The sequence below is a fragment of the Scophthalmus maximus genome, chromosome 11, assembly GCF_022379125.1.
Source record: "Scophthalmus maximus strain ysfricsl-2021 chromosome 11, ASM2237912v1, whole genome shotgun sequence".
Taxonomy (NCBI): Eukaryota; Metazoa; Chordata; class Actinopteri; order Pleuronectiformes; family Scophthalmidae; genus Scophthalmus; species Scophthalmus maximus.
Genome location: NC_061525.1, coordinates 13,830,233 through 13,852,578, shown reverse-complemented (window position 1 = coordinate 13,852,578; position 22,346 = coordinate 13,830,233). Strand labels below are relative to the sequence as shown.

General features: G+C 44.4%; 2 protein-coding genes and 1 long non-coding RNA gene across 3 annotated transcripts in view; 1 reads left to right on the top strand and 2 right to left on the bottom strand.

Moving 5' to 3' along the window:
• Positions 1–11,008, bottom strand: part of rsrc1 (arginine/serine-rich coiled-coil 1) — a 106,696-nt gene extending 95,688 nt beyond the window's left edge. Inside the window, exons 1-3 of the mRNA XM_035622730.2 lie at positions 10,855–11,008; positions 10,117–10,317; positions 6,193–6,315 (exon numbers count right to left, since the gene is read on the bottom strand). Of these exons, the coding sequence (XP_035478623.2) occupies positions 6,193–6,315; positions 10,117–10,298 (305 nt within the window). The 5' untranslated portion in view covers positions 10,299–10,317; positions 10,855–11,008. The remainder of the gene's footprint in view (positions 1–6,192; positions 6,316–10,116; positions 10,318–10,854) is intronic.
• Positions 11,009–13,210: 2,202 nt separating this feature from the next.
• On the top strand, positions 13,211–20,466 carry shox2 (short stature homeobox 2). The gene is made up of 5 exons (XM_035623949.2): positions 13,211–13,844; positions 15,758–15,966; positions 18,312–18,369; positions 18,701–18,789; positions 19,476–20,466. Exons 1-5 carry the CDS (start codon positions 13,589–13,591, stop codon positions 19,767–19,769), a joined length of 906 nt encoding a protein of 301 aa, XP_035479842.1. The 5' UTR covers positions 13,211–13,588; the 3' UTR covers positions 19,770–20,466.
• LOC118299872 overlaps positions 13,672–22,346 on the bottom strand; it is a 77,495-nt gene continuing 68,820 nt past the window's right edge. The window contains exon 3 of the long non-coding RNA XR_004789971.2: positions 13,672–13,876. This is a non-coding gene — a long non-coding RNA (uncharacterized LOC118299872). The remainder of the gene's footprint in view (positions 13,877–22,346) is intronic.

Genomic DNA, 22,346 nt, shown 5'->3' with positions numbered 1-22,346 from the left:
ATCAGGCTTTGTGTGTCATCACTCTGTCTAACAGATGGATAATAAGAGAAGCGGGACAACACTTTGATGTTTAACTAGTCTGGGTTTGGGACCGTCGGACTGGCTCCTTCATTAGATCGTTTTTATGTGAGAGGACTGCTGCGATGCCTTTTGCGAGGTGAATTCTGCACGTGTGTTTGTTACTTGGTTCAGACTCTACAGCTAGGTTGCTACCCGGGGGAGTGGGCTTGTGTGTTTTGAGCCTGCAGGATGGAGGGGTGCAGTGGAGTAGGGTGCGGGGTGGGACCGGCTTGGCAGAAGTGAGGGGTGAGGGGGGGTTCCTCTGGCGTTAGAGGGGAACACTGCTCGCGGCGAGGCGGGGATGAAAGAGGCTGTCTGTGTCAGTCACTTATTTCTCCCTTTGGTAAATAAAGGTTTCTGACAACAAAGCCGAGCAGCGCTTGACTGGCCTTTACAGCAGATAAATAAAAAAGACAAGAGAGAGAGAGGGAGTTAGAAAGTGAGAGAAACCCAACAACAAATGCGTTCAGATCTCAGGACTGGAAGCATGTTGATTTTTATGGAGTAGAGAAGACACGGCTGAACTAAACCAGGTCATCTTTCAGTTTGAATCAACACTTTGCAAGTCCAGTAATCGGGGAAGAAGGAAGAAAGGGCCAACTGTCATCCTGTAGAAAGGGGCGAAGAAAAGATGTGCAGAGACCACGGAATAACAGAAAGACAGATGAAAAACTGCCAAGAGCCGGCTCTTAAATTTCTGTTTAAAACAGTCTTGAGTAACCTAGCTTTAATGACACTGCTTGAGATACAGCGACTTAAATAATAAAAAGGATTTAGCGGTTGTTTGCATTCTACCTTATCTTATTTTCTATCTGTCAGTACAACAATTCATGCCTTATGGTTCTTTCATCACGGCAACATCTCAGCAGTTTGTGGAGGAAACCAGATTTCACCTGTCATGTCCTCAAAACACACTCAGGGCTGTTTCCCTTATGAAGCCAGCGACACCTTAAACCACCTGCTACATCGCACACGCACATACTCTGAAATTGGTGACTTAATAGACGTCTCCCACCCTGCCACCTGACAGGGGAATTGCTGATCCAGCTGCAGTGAAAAGCTGTGCGGACCACAGTGCTCACGCCCACAACAAACGCACTGATATTCCTAAACCCTACTTCTATCTCCTTACACTCAACTACCCTTCCCGTCCTTTTCTTCCCTATAGTTCCTGACCCCGGCCCTCCCCAAGTCGCCTGGATGACCTTGCGCACACGCTCTGTTTGGTGCTATAGGCAGGATAAGCTATCTAGCAGATGTACGACGCCTCATCTCATACAGGGGAAGATTGCCTATGTGAAATAAATACCAGGTCATTGCTCACCCCTGCACACACATGCCTGAAGTGAAGTCTCAGATCTCCAGTCCAGAAAGCAGAGCTGGTGCTGTGGAACTCTAAGATCCAGAACACTGAACTGGGCAGCCAGAAAGACGTGGCAGGGTGGCACAGGGGTGTAGGACGGTTACACAGCCAGAAGCCTCTAAGTGAACTACAAATGAACTAGGCATTGTATCTGTTTAAATGTCTCTGACCAAGGAACTGGAGCTAGGTGCTCTGGGCACTGACCTTTACTCGACCCTGACCTCTGACCTTCTCAGAAGGAGACAGGAGAACGTCCCTGAGGGGATCACTTAAGTGTCTCATTATCATTATTATTATTACATCTATGTTTCATGTAAGCCTTGAAGGAATTAGTTTGACATTTGGAAAATACACTTATTCCTTTCCTGATAATAGCTAATGGAAAAGATTGATCCCGCTCTAATGTCTGTAAAGTAAATATGAAGCTACCGCTGGCAGCAGGATAGCTCATTTTAGCATAAATACTGGAAACTGAAGAAAAGCTAGCCTGGCTATGTCCAAAGGTAACAAAATCCAGCTACCCGCATGTTTAAAAGTGCATTATTTAATCATTATATCTCATCTGTTTAATCTGTGAAGAAATAAATGTAGCTGTGTTATGGGAGGGTTTGTGCCACACCATTTCTTGGTTAAAGGCCCTGGCACAAGTACAAGCACCCCAGTAACAATCAGGCAAAAACGTATTCATAAAAACATTGCAATGAGTGCAATGCGTCATCAGTATGACTTAAAACCATGTTACAATTCCATGAGCACATTTAAATTTGTCTGTCAAAGCCAAAACCAAATGTCCCACCCACAGTCCTTTCTCCCAGCTCCAACTATTCTGGACTCATCCCGACCTTTGTGGCTCCTGGGTGGCTCAGATAATCCTGACTCTGGTCAGCTATCCCAGGATGCCTGGTGGTGTGTTCAGCTCACTGTGTAGCTCCTCTGGGGGGTTAAAGACAGATAATTAGAGGTCTCACTCTCCTCAGAGTCATCACAGCATCCCAGTGATGAAGCCGCTCCAGTGTTAGCAGGGCTAAACCCTGACGCTAGCACTCTGCCCTGCTAACTCAACACCACACGCCTGAAATATTAATGAGGAAAATGCACGCGTTTGTGTGTAACCCTGCAATATGTGCTCACTTACGCGCTGCGTACATGTGTGAATGCAGAACTATGAATGTATTGCTGTGCTTCCCTTTGATGGGTCAAGTGGTGGATTTGTCACGCTGCCAGTCGCCCACGTTTTCTAACGGTGCCTCTAAAGCAAACTGTTAAGTCAGTGAAGGACTGACAGGATGACTGACTGAGCCACACACGTTTAACCCCTGCTGCGGCGGCCCATAAAAGCCCTGCGCTATGTCGCCACACCGGGCTCACCTAAAGACGTGCCTCTGATCCAACTGTGATGAGAGGCCGTGTCGTCTTTGTTGGACTGGGCAAACATCAGATCACTGTACACTGCTGCCACCATGCTCCACTCTGCTCTCCCCCAGTGGACTAGGCCGTAACACACTCACACACACACCCTCCCCATGAACACGCATTCACGCAAATCTGCACAAACATGCATACGCTCATTCAACCTCACACATCGTCGCTTGCTGCTGCTGCTGCTGCTGCGCGCGCGCACGCACACACACACACACACACACACACACACACACACACACACACACACACACACACACACACACACACACACACACACACACACACACACACACACACACACACACACACACACACACACACACACACACACACACACACACACACACACACACACACACACACACACACACAGCCTGATAAGCCTGCTCACATCAAAGAGAATAAACATTAATGGCAAATAGGTAATCTGCTCCTCTTGTCTGTTTTACATTTCAGGGCAAGATTGACTGCCTCTGGGGGACCTGGCCCTTCTCTGATCGAGGGCAGGAAAAAAAAAAAGGAGAAAGAAAGGAGAGCGCGAGGAAGTAACTATAGATGTAAACGCATGATAGAGCATTATTCTTATTTCATGGATCTCTTTATTTTTTATTTAGATATGATAGATTGAAAATAAGGTAATAATATTCTCTCTCACAAAGGTCCTAATCTTCTCCCTTTGCAATATTCTGATGCAGACGTTATTATTCTCATTTCTTCTGAATAATTCACCTCTCTCAAGCCGAACATTTTCCCCCTACCAACGCTCGCTTTTGTCTTTCCTCTTCATTTTGTTCCTTTAGGTTTAGGATCTTCTCCGCTCCCCGTCTTGCACTAACTCAACTTATTCTCTCCTGACTTTTCCATTCTGTTCTAACTTCTCGTCCCCCCTCTCTCTCTCTCACTCTCTCTCCTCCCTTTCTTATTCTGAAGGTGGTGCCGGCTGGGGTGGGGGTTGCAGGCAGCACCTCATATCCTATCTATGGATCAATCATGAGGTCCTGTCCACTCAATCCTCCTATGATCCATCAGCCACACACACACACACACACACACACACACACACACACACACACACACACACACACACACACACACACACACACACACACACACACACACACACACACACACACACACACACACACACACACACACACACACACACACACACACACACACACACACACCTCTGACTGATGGTCAGGGCACCTGCTCACAGTACACACCAACCTGATTTCATTCCAATACTCTAGCAGGTGGAGAATATGTAGTAAGCCCCCACAGGATAGCACAGTACAAGATTATAATACTACTGTACAATTGTTCCTAGTGCAGCAGAAAACACTTTAAAAAACTGAAAGGAGATTTACCTTAATTAGTCTGACTTTCGGCATCACCAAGCAAAAGTCCTTATTATCAATGAATTGGTGTAAAAGAAAAATGCCACAAAATTGATTCCAAGGCAATATCTTCAAATTGCTCTGAAACCCAAAGATATTCAGTTTACCCACAAATTAAATCTTCAAAATTGAGAATCTAGAACAAGACTAAAATTGATTTATCAATCAGTTGATCGACTTATCAATTAACTAAATGATTCATCGCTTCTGTCTTAGTCCCATTTATTAGATGACAAATTTCTTTAATGCTGAAGCAGGGGCGCACATGTGGCCACAAACAACTTGGCTTTGCAGACACAAATTGCAGCTGCCACCACAACTACATGAATTCATCATCAATGTCATCATTTCGTTCATCCCCAACTCCGACGCCGCCCCCGCCTCTTAACACCCCGCACCGCACAAACCCTCCGCCACCAACGCCAGCCCAACCCACCTGCTCCTCGCTTACCACTAAGCCGATTACACAACGCAACCCGGCTAATCACAGTGCATTGTTTGTAAACACCGATGTCATCGACTGTAGCTCCAAATCTCCCAAATCCCCTCCACCTTTCATCCCACACCCACACCGGTAATGCCATTTTTGACTGATGCTTTAATCACCGCTGCGGCTGCGAGTGACTGCCGCTGCACCGCAGAGAGAACGGTGAGAATGTGTGAAAACTGTTTCTCTCAATAAATTGTCTCAGTGCAACACTGACATTTGTTTCTTGTTCTGAGGCCACAAAATGTTCCACGATCATTAGACTGAAGAGTGTGATGTGTGGTGTCTTTCCCCGGCACCATTAACCGCAACTGTGTCAGCACATCTCGGCTGCATCACCCACCCACCCTCAATCCTGTCACCTCTCTAATAAAAATATCACAACTCCTCTTTTTTTCTCTTTATGATTAAAATGATCTCTGCTCTAACCCGCAGCCATACACAAGTAAACAAAGGACCTTGCTCATGCATAAATTATGATAACTTTTTCTTCAATTGTGCATCTGTGCATGTTTCTAGGTGTCTGTGTGCCCATGCGTGAGGGATTTAAAAACAGCAGTTTACTGGTTCATTAGCACCAGATTAGCTATGCTAATGACATGGACCACCACACAGAGAGGCGTTGCCTTTATGTTTCTGAAAGGGATACACGACTCACTGTGGCTGCGTGTGGGTGTGTGAAAGAGAGAGAGAGAGAGAGAGGGTGTGTGTGCATGTGTGTGTGTGTGGGGGGGGGGGGGGTGCAGGTGTGTACACATAGGTCTTGCATGAATAAGTTAGTCCCTTGCTACATCAATAATAATCATAATTCAACATAGTGTGTATGGGTAATGATGTTTTAATTGCATTAATGAGTGAGAGGAGAGCTGCTGCCAGAAGAGATTTGGGAAGGATTGGACTGGTGTTGCATATGACCTGCTCTCTCTGCAGGTCTCCATTTCATTAATACTCACAGAGCAAAACCGACGGTCGGGTTAACTGACACGTGAGTACATGCACACGCAAAATGTTAACGCAGACCTAAGACGCAAGTTTCCATGTGGCTCACTCCGATGACATGAGACATAAATACAAAATGATGTGTTTGTTTATGCTGCAGTAAACTTCCAAAATTCGTATTGCTTCTTTAATAAGAAAAGTCTGCAATGGCAATGCATGAAGTGCTTTGAAATTCAAACACCAAAGTGGTTCAAGTTGAATTTTTTTCTGCCATCCTTAAATGATGGAGCCATCACTCATCGTGTTTTTGCTTCACACAGTATACACTTTATTTCAGAATAAATTAAACCTATCTTTAGAAAAAAGGTAAATACGTATTATAAGGTGATTCTTCAGCAAAAACGACGTATCAGAATAAGAAATCACTATACCAACCCAACAAAGCATCAAGAAATTCAAAATCAAAAGTGTTTATAGGACCAAGGGAAAAAACCAATAACATGGGGATGTGATGGCATTACCTCTTGTCCCGGCTGCGTGACCTGTGAGAGCGGTGGTTCCTCCCTTTTTCTCTCGCTGCACTGCGACTCCGCCTCTTGCGAGATGAGCTGTGGGATGAACTGCTGCTGGAGCGTCGTTTTCTCCTGGAGCACACGGACAGAGACAGACAAATGTAATTTAATCATTGCCGGAATTCTCTGGAAAAAAAGCCTCAATCATAAAGCAGGGTTCTATCGATACATTTAATCAATTATGTGGTATTGGCAAGTCAGCAACAGTGCAATGTGAAAACTGGGTCTGAAAGCCCCGTGTGGAAAGAATGTGGTTCCCAAAATTGCTGAAAATAAACAAGAGTGGTCCAAAAGTCTGAGACCACTTCTATTCCCATGGTCAATAAGCTTAATTTTTTTGAGACTTTCAGCTCCCAGTTCATCAGACAAACTTACAAAACCAAAGTCGAGTTCTCATCTTATCACCGTCCACGTCATTTCACTGTTATGATCCATCCTGAGACGACAAACACCATTTTTTATTATTCTGTGCTTGGTGTACAGCAGCTCAGACATCATCTGGAATTCTGCCCTCCTCTGCGTAAGTCAATGCTGTATTCCTAATTTGTTTTGCTGTTCATTTCAAGAGCAAATATGTCCTTGTGTCCCGAACAACCTCACCTATCAGCCGCTCTGATGGCCACTTTGCATTTGTGAACACGTCCGTCTATGGCCAAGAGTAGCAGAGCCATGCGGGCTGCCCTACAGTTCCTCCACGGGGGCCCTTTGGTGCTCTGCTGCTCTTTAATGTGGTGTGTGTGTGTGTGTGTGTGTGTGTGTGTGTGTGTGTGTACGCGCGCGCGCGTGCAGCGTCTATTTTCAAAACACCACTCACACCGAGTTTCTATTGATATCATGTAGCAGGAGGTATTTATAGGGGTGAATGCAAATGCAGAAACCCCCATCCTCAAACAGTTTGAGCAAAATTCATTATTTAAAATTTCTTCTTTTATTTCACCCAAATCTTTTTAGCGCAAACACATGCACACAAAACACACACACATGCACACAAAACACACACACATGCACACAACACACACACATGCACACAACACACACACACACACACACACACACACACACACACACACACACACACACACACACACACACACACACACACACACACACACACACACACACACACACACACACACACACACACACACACACACACACACACACACACACACACACACACACACACACACACGGTCCTATGGGAGCACTGCAAGATAGAAGAGAAGAAAAAGGAAAGCAATACAAATAAGACAGAGGCTGAACTATCAAACCGAATTTGTACCGCTTAAAGTAGCACAGCAAAGAGCCATTAGTATGCAAAAGGAGAGATCCCATGAGCAGGGCCTTATGAAAATCATTTCCTCAGCCCTCACTTCCCACATTACACGGAAGAAACACAGTAGTGAGCTGACTGAGGGTTTTTGAAACATGGTGTGAACTCACAGATTTTCGCAAAAGCCTGTGCAAATGTAATGTAAAAAAAAAACCACATAATTGCTCAAACACATTTGAGAGCGAGCTGGTTAACAGAAGCCTTTTACATGAATACACCAAACAAGCTAGATTTCATGTCTCCTGTTCATTCACACACATTTTGTTGTCCCCCTGACTTGCTCCCACTTTATATCTCACGCACATTATCCATGGACTCAATCACACACTTTGTGCATACACGTGAATGATGTTGTCATTATGTCAAGGGTCAAGAGCATAAGCACGCTTCTGATTTTCTACGTGTCTAGACACAGATTTGGTTAACAATCCTGCACAGTGTCGTACTTCATATGAGCCTATTAAAGAACCTAGTTTTGTCTCTCACACACACACACACACACAACCACACACACACGGTCTTGGTTAATTGATCAGAATGTTTGGCTAATAGACGAGAGACCTGTTCCCGGGGTTTATATTGCCCACCCGGCCACGCCCTGTGCAGACAGGCAATGACTTCCCATCAGCAGTAATGGACCTTGACCAAGCTTCATAAATAATTACCATCAACTGGCCTTGTTTGAAGCCAGTGGCAGGTAAGGATGGATGGTGGATGGAAGAGGCCGTGTCCAGCGACTAGACACTTGTAAAGATGTCAGAAGATGAATGACCTTCCCCTTTCCTTAGCAACTGCTAAATAGCAATGTGTGATACTTTATACATAATGTTACATTGTAAATATAGGAAGAGGCTTATAAAACTAGTATCAGGTTGATACATTTCATGTCTAAGCTTTGAAAAGCTTTTCTTTTTCATTTTCTTTTTAAACACTAGACACAACAGCTGCTTTCAGGCAGGGACTGAAGTTTGGACATTTTCCTGAACTTCTTCAGAAGGGCTTCCTCAGAGGGGCCTTATGTGGGAATGCATTCTTTTTGTGGAAATTGTATGACTAACTAACAGTGGAGGCTTCTATTTTTTCAGCAGACTCCTTAGTTAAGATTCATTGCAAAAAAGCTTTGGGGTCTTTCACTGTCCTAAAGTGACCAAATATTCCATGTTGCAGGTGTTTTCAGACATCCTGAACGGGGGCCATAAACTACAAAAATTTGTGCCACAATCAAAACTAAGATGCAAACAACTGTTTCTTTAATCAGAAAGCAGCATTTGTTTCAGTTGAAGGTAGAGGATGTTTACAACAAACCTTCTGAAATTCAACTCAAAGTTTCTTTATGATCTTTTGCTTTTAAATCAAGTAACCGCATGTTGGTAAATGGTTGAATTCAATTAAATCCCAACAACTTTTGAGTATTTCGGTTACAAGTCAGTAGTGACATTTTTCCCTTTACCCACATGAACTTGTGTTTTTGAAGCCAAAGCAAAAGAATACCCATAATTATCAGCAGCATAAGCAAATATCAGCTGGTTTATGTATTAAGTTCTGTAAAATTCCTTTTTTCAACAGGCCTTGACATGTCACAATAGGAAAAACACCGGTGTATATAGTAATTTAAAATGGCTGAAATCCATTGACGTTTCAGGTAGTTCTGGTATTGTACATGCTGCTTGTCAGGGCTCATCTGGACACTTGAGCAGAACAGGGCCATAGGCCTTTTTCACAACAGAGGTGAATTATGTGTGACAGAACATGCACTGTGCATGGAAGCACTGTATGTGTTTATGTGTGTGTGAATGGTTGAATGTGATTTGTATAATGTAAAGCACTTTGAGTGGTCAGCATAAGCGCTATATAAATGCAGTAATTTTACCATTTACATTTTGACTTTTACACAACAGGAAAAGCACAGAAGACTGTGTGACAGTCAGGCAGCGTGCAAAATACCAGGACCCTGAGAGTGAATTCAGCGATCATCAAGTCTACACCTGAGGTTTTACTACTGTGACGTGCTCAAATGTCTTTTGTTGTCATGTTATTAGTAACAGTGATTTGCCTAGGATGCCTTCATGAAAGTGTCTGCTAGGAAAAACACAGCTTTCACTTCTTTATCGATACTCTTAAAAGTGTATACAGGCCTTTTTATTTATTAAATATTGCTGGAAATGTAAGCCAAGAAGCAGATGATATGGAGTTACCATGAAAACAAAAGATCAGAGTATAAGATTCAAAATTACAAACAGATTACGATTAAGGACAACGGCCTTCACTGAAACAGGCCCTAGAATGGTGACAATGTATCGCTTTGTACCTTCAAGAAAAGAGCGTCCGACTGCTGACACAACTGACTTCAAAGTTAGAGATGGTCTCAACCTGGCAGCCATAACTTACCATATAAAATAAGACACATCATAATAAGCCAATAATGCTCTGCAGGGGTCCAATCCATGATCAGTACAGTAACCCCAGGGACGACGTCACCTGCTGGGTGTTCATCCTTGCCACCTCTTTGTGTGACAGACGAGTCTGCCGGGCGCTCTCACCTCCTGTCCCTGTCCTTGTCCCTGGAGCGAGATCGGCTCCGACGACTGGACCTCCGACTCCGGCTGGTCACCCTGCTGCCGGAGGACGACGACGAGGAGGACGACGAGGACGAACGTCGGCGCTGTTTTCTCTTCCTCCTGCTGCGACTGTCGTCCTCACTGTCGGAGGAGCGACGGCCCATGGCGACTGACTGGTGTCACCTGGCCAAAAAAACAAAAACACGCACACGACACTGGGGTTGAGAGAAGCTACTTCTCAGAGAGTGAAGCAGCTGAAGCAAAGGGCAGCACCGACAACTAACGGCACGATTTAACACAACCGTAACCGTAACCACAAGTAGGCTGCAGATGACTGTGGCCACAGAGATGTGGGAAGGGATCTGCCTGTGAAGCTAGCTGACGCATTTTAAAACTTCAACCATTTCCTTTTTTGTGGCAAAGCATTTTAGCTTTTCAACCATGTGTAGGGAGGAAGCAGTTGTGTGTTCTCTCCGACACGGGGACATCTTTAACAACACCGGTGTCAAGTAGGAAGTAAATACACAGGAAGTAAACAAAAAGGAAGCGTGTATCTATGGCGACTAGCTAGCAGGCTAACTGAGCTAACTCGCCTGGCTCTGTAGTCCTCTCGCTTTTCCCCCCGCGGCCTTCAAGCTGCTCGACAATAAACACGTGTGGCGTTGCAGTTAGCACGCGTCGTGCGAAAGACTCAGTGTGGCAGATGAGGGAGAACGCTACCTGTTTAATGAAGATCCCGCTCCCCACCTTCAAATCGTTGCGCCGCTTCCACCGCGACTCTCAGCCATGCATTGCCCGGAAGACTCGACTAGTCAAACCGGAAAACGTCGATGGGGAGCAGACGGATGAAGCCGAAACAGAGCACTCGATTGGATGACTGCTCTCATTTGGTGTCGTGGGTTTGAATCAGTTTTCAAGAAAAAGCTTTCTTAACATTAGTTCAGTTTGGTTTAGTTTCACATTGTCAGTGAACCTACGGGCAAATAATTGTATTTCTGCAATGACGTGACTGCTTGTTGAGTGGGAGAAAAAATATTTTTTTTAAATATATAGAACACATCTGGGCGATGCTTTTATCAGTATGGCCCCGTTTGACTCAGGCACTGACAAGTCTCATGAATCTAGAAGCAAGAAGTCAATTTGAATTCAGCATCAACAAATCTTGTGGCGGGGGGGATTCCATGCCAAGTAAAAATATTCCAAAATTAACAGACTTATAATGGCGTAAGAGTGTGGGCTGGTCATATTTCGTTTCGATCTGACATGATAACATAGGCAAATGCGAAGAACTGTGAGACGTATAACTTGTCATTGATCATTTGCATGAGATCATCGATAAATAATAATTTGACACTGTGAGGGCATCCAAAGAATTTTCAGCAATGCAGTATAATGAATACATTAATGAAATAAACAGCAACAACAACACCTAACGGTGGCGGAAGGAGGAACCACCATTACACTGACAATGTTTAGACTACAGGGATGACGGCTACACAAGAAACATTTCTAATGTGGGTTTTTATTTTTTTCCGGAACCTGCTTCACCCTGCTTTTATACAGATGCAGTAGAACAAATCGTAATGAATGCGTAGGGTTCAAGCTGAAACACCATTAATATTTAATTAGGGGAATTGTAAGAGCTCTTGTGTGGAATTAGGGCTTTACATAGATTATCAATAAACACGCTTAATTTTGTATCAAATCTATGCCGACGTTCTCAAAATCCTGCAGTATCCTGTTACTTCCCTGGCTATATGTTTCCTCTGCCTACTTAATTGCTCTTTCTCACTCTCTCTCTCTCTCTCTCTCTCTCTCATTCACTTATACATTCACCACAAGTGAACCATTGTTTATTTATTTTTTGGCAAATGCGGGGAATCGTTGCAGCGGGAGAAGGCGAGTCGACAGTGTTAATTAGTGAGCCCAGTGGCAACGCATCGCGAGAGGCGCCGTAATTAAACGTTTAGCTGCTATTTAACATCCTAATGGCGTAGAAAAAAAATTCCACTGAGAATTAATATTAAGCGATATAGTCTCACTAATGATGACAATTTAAAAATACATAATTTCTGATTCGAAACGTAAACCGAAACGCCGGATAGCTGCAGAAACATTGAATAATTTGTCTCCCTAACTTGTGTGTATATACATATATATATATATATATATATATATATATATATATATATATATATATATATATATGTGTGTGTGTATATATATATATATATATATATATATATATAATGTTCACACATTATTAATTTCACACATTTTCATGGACACATGGTGTGCATAATAACAAATCGTATAATACTTATACTAATATTAATAATAATAACCTATTATTATTATTTCGTTGATTCTTATCCTTTTTTTCTATTTTCTTTAATATTTTACGATGAAATATCGGTTTCAGATCCCAATTCAAAAACCGACAAACGTATAGGAGCACAACCGAAAAGTTATGAATAAATTCACCGGGCCTCAAGCAAAACTGTGCAGGTTCAACTGCGGGGATGAAGCCGAATGTGTTCACTCGAGCCTCCTCTCTCTGTGTGCACGTCGTCGCTGCTCCTCTCGGCATCCCAGCTGGTACGCTTTTCTTTTTTTATATATAAATATATATACCTCTTTTCTCTCCATGTCATCGCTGTCTCATCCACACCTCACCACCCCACCACGGATCAGAGAGATAGAGTGAGGAAGGACTCCCTCGTCCATGTGCTTCCCCTCGCTCTTGTCATTTTCTGATTTTTTTTAAGCCACACCCCTGCAGAGAGAGAGAGAGGGGGGGGGAGAGAGAGAGGAAGAGAGAGAGAGAGAGAGAGAGAGAGAGAGATTCATCTCCCGAGTGTTTAAAAAACTAACTCAGGACAATAGCAGCGAATGAGCGCTTAATTAAATTAATTAGTCCATCTTGTCAATCTCGGATTAATGGCCAATAGCGACGGTGCTGCTTAATGATTTTTTTTTTTTACTCCTCTCTTTCTCTCTCCCATATCAGTGAAGGGGGGAAGAGGGAGGGGAGAGGGAGGGGGGTTCATCCCGGCATCCTGAGGGGAGGTAATTTGCACGGATCAAGGGGGCAAGGCGCCGCAAAGTATAAATACTGTGACTTCAATAGAGGATCACCAGCAGGTTCCCAACTCCGCTACCAAAGGAGGAGGAATTGGCTGAGAAGACACATCCTTATAGCCCATATGTATTTTTTTTCCTTCCCTAACCTTCCTCCAGAGTTGGCAGCATCATCGCCTCGTATCATCGACAATGGGTCGACTCTAAAACGAGCCCCACCATTGATGTCTTAGGCGGCCGTGGAGCAGAGGCGCGAGAGTGCACGAGAGTGTGATTCTTTCTTTTCTTTTTTTCTCTCCCCCCCTTTTTTTTTTTTTTCTTCTTCTTCTTCTTCTTCTTCTTCTTCTTCTTCATAAGGGAGAGAAAGACAGTGATGGAAGAGCTCACCGCGTTCGTGTCGAAGTCTTTCGATCAGAAAGTGAAGGAGAAGAAGGAAGTGATAACTTACCGGGAGGTTTTGGAGACCGGCTCGGGGCGCGCGGGGAGCCGGGAGCCCTCGGCCGCGGAGCCGGGCAGCCGGGAGGAGGCGGCCGCCGTCCCGCGGAACGTCGCGCTGTCGCCGGGCAGGGAAACGGACATGCTCGGCCCGGAAAGAATTCGGGACGCCGGGAGCCCCAAACTCATTGACGGTAGGTCTGCGCGGTATTCCGTGTCTGCGGGTCTTCAAAGTAACAGAGTGGGAATGAAGTCGACAGAGTGCAGGACACCATGTTCGGATCCTTCAGCCGCGCGGTTGTTTTCCAAACAGACTCAAAACCATCCTCACGTTGTGTCTCATGATTATGATCCAAGCGGACGCCGCAGATTTCAGTGTCAGTCGCGACAATGGCCATAAGTTGGAGGTCGGGTCCTCTCTGAGTCGACCGTCTTATAAACCTTTAATACCTGACATTACTGCCGCTCATAATATTTTTAATTTCACCCAGCAGCTTGCAGCTCAGCTCAGCCTTGCTGTGGCACATTGTCAAACTTTCAAGTCATAGATTCAGTGCATCAGAAAAAGGTTTTTATATAAATAACTGTAGCATGATAAACGCCAAGGCCTCCTGCAACCAACCACTAACCTTTACTCTATAATAAGTCCAATGAAATTCCAAATGCATTGTGATCACAAGTTGGGCTTCAGGGGCACTGTGGCTCTTGAGCTCGAAAAACGCTGCTCACATCAGATCGACTGGAAGCTTTGTCGTTTATCTTTTAGAAGAGACATGGATTGTCAGTTTTCTCAGGATTCGTTATTGTAATATGCATATATACAGGCGTGTCACACACCTGAGGTGTTCCACAGATGACTGGAAAACAAGCTCGTTCATTTCACCCGGTGAACGAACACACACACACACACACACACACACACACACACACACACACACACACACACACACACACACACACACACACACACACACACACACACACACACACACACACACACGTGTGTGTTCAGGTGTGAAAGCAGCTGCACGTGCAACAGAGGGCTCAATCTGATGACCTCAAATCACAGATATAAATGGCAGCCGTAGGTGCGAAAAAAAAATCCCTCAATAATGCATTGTTGTTTTAAATATTGCATGACGTAAATACTAGAATTTTTTTCTTTTAGAAAATCAAGACAGCCTTAAATTATAATTTACACTGTGGGTGTTTAGTTAAATCGTCAGAGTTAGGTTTTGTGTGTGTGTGTGTGTGTTTAATACTTCCAAATGAACCGATCCAGTTGGATTGTTCACACCTTTTGAGCATTTGAAGAGGAGCAGCTGTCCACGTGTGCCGCTGGTTACGGAGCCTGTTCGCCGAGTGTCGTGCAAACGTGGACAAAATGTGGCATCGCGCGGGACGTGCACAAATCTGAGAGTTGAGTTGGGTGGCTTGTCAAAAACACACACACACACACACACACACACACACACACACACACACACACACACACACACACACACACACACAAAACCCCCTGACATCTGTTCGTCATGGGCAGCGTGGTTAAAAGCGGAACTGCGACAAGCATGTATCAGACATCCAACAGTGGGCACGGCGTTGCATATTTATAAGCAGTTAATAATTAAAGAGCTTTATGTAGCTCTACAAAACATCCGAGGTCTGATAGCTCTGTGATGTGTGAGGGCTGGGAGGGAGGGCAGGTCGTTCTTCCTTCATGATCAGGGCTTTAATTCACTGTGGGTCGCTAAAAAAAACGTGCTCGCTCCTTTTTGTTGCCTCTAAATATTTCATCTCTGCAGTCGCTGAGTCCGTGTGTGTTTGTTATGCTGCCGTTTAATAACCAGCCGTGTTGTAACGCACGCGGCCCAACTTCCATTGATGTGCATGAGAATGAGGCCTTTTCAGAAAAACAAATATTTCGAGAGCAAGAGCATATTCTAAAAAAATATGACACCAACACGTGACGGTGAAGGCCATGCAGCGATGAGCACACAGCGGAGGGCAGAGGGCAGCCGGTGTTGATGTCCCCCTCCTCCTCCTCCTCCTCCTCCTCCATCCTCCTTCATCCTCCTTCATCCTCCTCTCCTCGTGTGCGACACAGGCACCACGGACGTGAAGGAGAGGAAAGAGGACTCGAAGCCCATCGAGGACGAGGCGCAGACCAAAATCAAACAGCGGCGAAGTCGGACTAACTTCACGCTGGAGCAGCTCAACGAGCTGGAGCGGCTCTTCGACGAGACCCACTACCCGGACGCCTTCATGCGGGAGGAGCTGAGCCAGCGACTGGGACTGTCGGAGGCCCGAGTGCAGGTAGGAGCCACGAGTGTCCAATAAATGCATCAATTGTAATAAAAAAAGATACAAATACCATTACAAATAATAATCATAATCATAATCATAATAATAATAATTCAGGCAGCATTGGAGATTTGTTCAAAGACACGGACCCCATTTTAAATCTAAAAACAAGTTAATCGAGAAATAATCAAAAATCATTATTATAATTATTGACATTGTGAATAATAGTAATAATAATAATAATAATAACAATAATGATGATAATGATAATGATAATGATAATAATAAACATAAGAAGAGCGTCTTGCCCATGTTTTTCCCCATATTAATTTTTTTTTATATTTACTCGTCCGCATAAATGGTGTCTGAGGACAAAAAACACATTGTGTCTATGTTTTATGGAGGTATTTCATTTAGACAACAGCAGGCCGGAACATCAACAACAAGCCCATGGGTGTTTCTTTGAGTTTGGCGCACGATATTTGTATTGTTATTTTCATTTTAAACAAAAGAAAGGAAACAGCTCGCCATGCCGATGGTATCGTCCCACCACCTTTTGTTGTTGTTGTTTTTGTCATTAGATCCCTTTTTCTCTCAGCATGTGTTGGCCGCTTCGCTTTCGTTTAATTCTCTCAATTACAGGCCCACGCTCGTGTCACGAGGGGTCGTTTTAATCTTCGTCGTCCACATCCGCGGAAGCAAATGAGCCCCTACAAATATTTGCCTCGCAGTGTTGCGCGCGCGTGACCGAGGCCCTGTTTGTCAGAGCTGCGGTCGTCTTTCACGGGGACAGACCATCTGCGCAGACACCCAGTGAGGCTGTGGAGGAGGGGGGGTGGGGGCTCAGACACGTCCTGTGTAACGGGAGCAGGGGGGTCGAACATATAGACAACTCTTCTCATGTGATTTATCAAAAAAAAATCCTGTAATATCTTATTCCAGACTCCCCTTTTATCCCGTATGCCCCGGCTCAGGGGAGGACTGAGCATTTGTCTCCACATTGAGTATGGTGGTCGTTCTGGGGGGGGGGGGGGGGAGAGAGAGAGAGAGAGAGAAATGAAAGAAATCAAGAAACGGGCCCAAAAGATCCCCTTCCCCAACCAACCCGCCACTGCCCCCCTCCCAACAAAAAGTTAAAGCCAGCTTTTTCGCAGGGCTCTCCCGGCCCGAACTGGAATCTCACCAATAAGACGTATTGTGTCCCGAACAAGGAGCACAGCTCGGGGATTTACATAAATTATATATCATTTTCTACCCAAAATCAAGAACGCTCCGTCTCTCTCCTCTCTCTTCTGTTAAGAGTATTATATGGTTGTTGTTGTTTTTAACCAGTTGCATACAGACACCACACATTTAGTTGGATTCTCTCTTTTGAAATTCAGCCTCAATCAATATCAGCATTTGCTTTAATCATCGCAATGAATTACCTGCAGTGCACAAAGGGACTTCCGATTGACATGCACTGTGGTCAGTAGATGAAGCCATGCAGCTGACAGCCAAATCAATATGATATTTCAATCATGCCTTCGCTGCCTACATATAAGACCCATAATGTAAGAGCGACTGTAGATTGACAGACTGTATTGTGGGCTAATTCATCTCTGTGTGGGAGATACAAAGCAGATTATCATAGTAATAAATCATTTAATCTGTGTTCCAAGCCCCCCCCCACACCCCTGAAATCGTTCGTTGATTCCAGCTGAAGGAAAAGAGAAGTGAGCTGTCTTTGAAGCGTTTTCTTTTCTTTCTTTTTTTTGTGTGTGCAAGTACGTGTTATGGTGATGATTAGACAAAACGGCAAGGCATTTTTTAAGCGTTTCTCTGACATGAATTTTCTGCAGATAAGGGTAATTAATTTCAGCGGTCATCTAATGAGAGGGAGATGGAAAGAGGGAGATGCTCTCAGATCGCCTTGCTCTGATGTCCAAAACCGTAACAGCATCGCTGCTATTCGATATCTGAGGGTCCGCTCAACTCTTCGGGGGACACTAATCTATAGGAAGATGAAACCAACGCCGACAAGCTTATTTATTATAGCCCTGCACATTTCCAACAAGGCTCTGCATGTCTATTCTCCTAATATGATTCCAATATACCATTTTTGCAAAACGTCCCGTTCTCTGTTTCTGTTCCTCTGCTCCTTGCGCCAAACGCTCGCCCTCTCTCCTTGTAGGCTAAATGTAATAATTAAAATCTGGGGTTAAGCAGTGTCATTAATATTTCAGCACTCCTCGGGGATATTGTTTGTTTTTTTTCTCTCCTGCGGTTGTTGTCACTTTTGAGAGGAATTACACATGGCCTCACAAGCAGCTGCCAGTCAGTGTGCATGGGTCTCTAATTAATTTCTGTCCCTGCAGGTTTGGTTCCAGAATAGGAGAGCCAAATGCAGAAAGCAGGAGAACCAGCTACATAAAGGTAAGCTTTTATCCACGCATGCTACAAAGGCACAACTACAAGGCTTATTTCAATTCTATTTTATTCTATTACGAGGCAAACTGCACGCTCAAATGCACGTAGCCATCCTTCACCTTTACGCACTGCTACTGTATGGGTGCTGGTTTCATTTCCAGTTAATTATGCCATCAAAAGCACTGTGATTTCTTCAGAGAGAGTTTATCTTGGAGGTTATTAAAGTTTACTTATCAGCTCGCCGCTTGTTATTCAGCCCTACCGTTTTTACTCTTTTGTGCCTGCGAATATTCTCCTGGCAATTAGGCAATCATCTGTGCTTCTTTTTTTTTTGCAGGAGTCCTGATTGGAGCAGCGAATCAGTTTGAAGCTTGTCGTGTAGCGCCATATGTCAACGTGGGGGCTTTACGGATGCCATTCCAACAGGCAAGTTACTTTGAAGCATCTAGTCTTAAAACCAGACCAATCCCCGGACTCCTGTCTTGGCACAGGCTCTGGCCAAGTGCTATGCAGTGACTCCAGTCCAAATGAAGGGGGTAACTAGACACTTATTACCACACTGCCAGATTCCTCTATTGTTTTATGGGCCATTAAATTTACTGGGGCAAGCAAACACATTAGCAGGCCTGTATGGGAGGGAAAGTATGATTGATAGATATATAGTTGGAGAGGAGGCTGCGGCCCAACAAAGGCCACATCCTTAATGTTTTCTACTGAGGATTTGTCCAATACGTCCACGAGTGACTTGTTTTTTGATAGTGGAAGGAATGTGGGGGCAGTTTATTCTGGACAGAAGAGTCAAATGACATAGGCCGTTGCATTTCATTTTAGTGAAGTCCAGTTCTGCACCTTTAGCAGAGCTGGTCTGGTTTTACAATCTTGTAAGGCCCGGGGTATATGCCCAAAGGCAATTCAAGTTAGAACTGACATTACGATTTAGTTCATGCTATTGATGTACAAAAAGAAAAACAACGAGTCCAATTTGACCTTTGGTCGACAAGAGTCAACACAACCCCTGTCACACTCTAGTTAAATGACCCTTCGGATGAGCCGCTGCAAAGTTAACGCATGTTCTCCCCCTTCTCTCCCCACCCGTGCGTCCCGTCCCGTAGGATAGTCATTGCAACGTGCCGCCCTTCTCCTTTCAGGTGCAGGCGCAACTGCAGCTGGACAGCGCCGTGGCCCACGCGCAGCACCACCTGCACTCGCACCTGGCCGCGCACGCGCCCTACATGATGTTCCCCGCGCCGCCGTTCGGCCTGCCGCTGGCGACGCTCGCGGCCGAGTCCGCGTCCGCCGCCTCCGTCGTGGCCGCGGCCGCCGCCGCCAAGAACACCAGCAAGAACTCGAGCATCGCCGACCTGAGACTGAAGGCCAAAAAGCACACGGCCGCGCTGGGACTGTGACGCCAGGGGGACCCGCGTGCGCACCTGGCGCGCGCGCTCTCCGGCGCGTACTCGCGACGGACGGACGGCGCACACGGACGCTCGCAGAGTGCCGCGGCCCGGGGACAGAGCGAGGGGAAAACACTATCCGCGGACGATATTTATCTTCTCTTTTTTAAATGAAGGACGACGAGTATAACTATAAAGAACATAGGCTATTTATGTGATAAAGAGAAGACGATGAAAGGAAAAAAAAAAGAGTATTTGACGCGATAGCCTGCACAGACATGATATTGGACGCCAAAAGAAAAGATACATAATTGTGGCGTCTGGGATGGACCGCGAGGTCCTGCACGAGGGTCTTTCTCTGAGGAAGACAGCGGGACACCTCGAGGAAGCAGCTGGGACGGTCGACACCTTTCTGCAGTTGTTTTTGTTATGTTTCAATATTATATTAATATTATTGTTCTAATTTCAGTTGGAACCTATATAGAGGCTGGCCTCGTTCAAAAAAAAAACACACACACACACACACACGTTCTCTGTGAAAGAGCAGAGCAGGAACCCTTTGACAAATTAGAGACAAAAACAATAATCGCAGTGTTTCTCCCTTTTCTGTGTTTCTTGTCCAAAATTCAAAAACATGCCTCAGCTGTGTTTGCACGAGTTTGTCCTCACGGATGACGTGATGTGAGCCACCCCCCCCCCCCCCCCCCCCCCCCCCTCTGTGGAAGGGCAACTCTCACTTGAATGTTTGGCCCATGTTTGACCTTGTCTGGACCTGCGCTGGTCAAAAAAGGTGAAACCAAGAGGCGACACACCACAAATGTGAGATTATAATATATATGTAGGCTCTGCTGAACTTCCTGTTGTCAGTGTCCATATTTACCGGGGGGTGATTTTGCCCCCTTCTAAAGGAGAGCATTATGTCATGGACGCCATCTTTACCCAAATTGTCAAACGAGCAAGCGACACTGACACGAGGAGTGTGTATGCGAACCGGTACTACGGGCACGTGTAAAATATGTTTATACACAAGAAACACGCATTATTTTTTATGAGTTCTTGGCTTTATGAATGCCTCGTGGGGGAAGTTGTTCATTTTGTATTTGACTTTTCTTTCCGTGTATTAAAAATCACGTGCTTTCTGTATGTAATTTTGATGTTTTTATAACAGTGGAAGTGAACTTAACCTGAGGCACAGGTTTCTTTAAAAAAAAAAAGAAGAAAAAAAAGAATATTCATGAAAATGTTTTACTTTATTTTCCATCACATGTGAAACGTGAATCCACCGAAACAAAATGTTTTTCGTTCCTACAATAAATTAACTAAAGTTTGTTAAATGACTTGACATTATTTTTCATAATTTCAATTGGCTCTTATCATCTTATTTTATTATTGTTATTAATTATTATTATTATCATTATTGCCTGTAAACCTTTGAGGGCAATGGATTTTTTAATAATTCATGCCTGTAGCTATGGGTCTTTTGATAACGTCACAGTTGTGACAGGCCCGTTTAGTCAGGAACATGGTGTCTGTTGCTGCTCCCATGCCAAAGCGATGCATTATTCATAGTTTGGTTATAGGGCGGTTGGAGTGGAGGACTAATATCCCGGAGACGCTAAAAACACAGGCAGATAAAGAATATGAAAAAAAAAGACGGAACCGTTCAGTGACTCAAAGATCAAGTTTTGCAGCATTGAAACATTTGATGTGCACACGTTCGTTCTTCTTCTTTTTTTTAACATAATTATTCAGATTTGAATGTGTTGATGTTGCAGTTATTGCATCCTGCAGGACCCACGAGCCAACTCCCGCAGCCTAATAACTATATGAGACAAAGATGTATTTGAATATTATGTGCACGTTGTTTGTTTGAGCATAACAGCATATATGCGTCGATGATGCATTCTACACTTTTTATTTTTATTTTATACCAGTAACGTCTATCATCAGAAATTATAATAAATAAATAAAAAAAACTGTCAAACGTTATGACAAAGTAAAATATAGGTTAATGTTATTCAGTGTGATTCCAGCTGTGGATACTCGTGCCTCGACTTGGCCTTCTGCCCATCACTTTAGCAAATGCTGCGTGTTTATGTCAATGGTTATAGCCTGACATGAAATAATGAAAAAAATATAGGCAGCCCACAAAGTTAAAAAAAAAACGAAAGAAAAAAACAAAGCCCAGGTGTTTGTGTGCACACACAAAAAAACCATTTATCAGCGCCTGCCTCACTTGACTTACAAATTTGCCTGATTCATTTCCTGACATCTTAACCGCCTCTTATTGAACATTTAATAAACACCTGACACGGGAGCCTGTAATTATAGGAATCCAGATCACATTATCCTTCCGATATCTCCACACAAAACAGAATGTCTTTAGCTATTAATTAATACCGATCTCACAGAGTCTGCACTATAGAGTCTGCGGTGTTTGTGTACCTCGACGTTTGGGGCAGGATCTAGACGCCAAAACTATCGAATTATCGATTGTGAGCCTCGCCAGTAATGGAGGAGACGGAACTGGGAAACTGCTGAGTCGGGGGCGCGCACTGCTGCCGCGCTATGTACCAGGAACACCGGGGT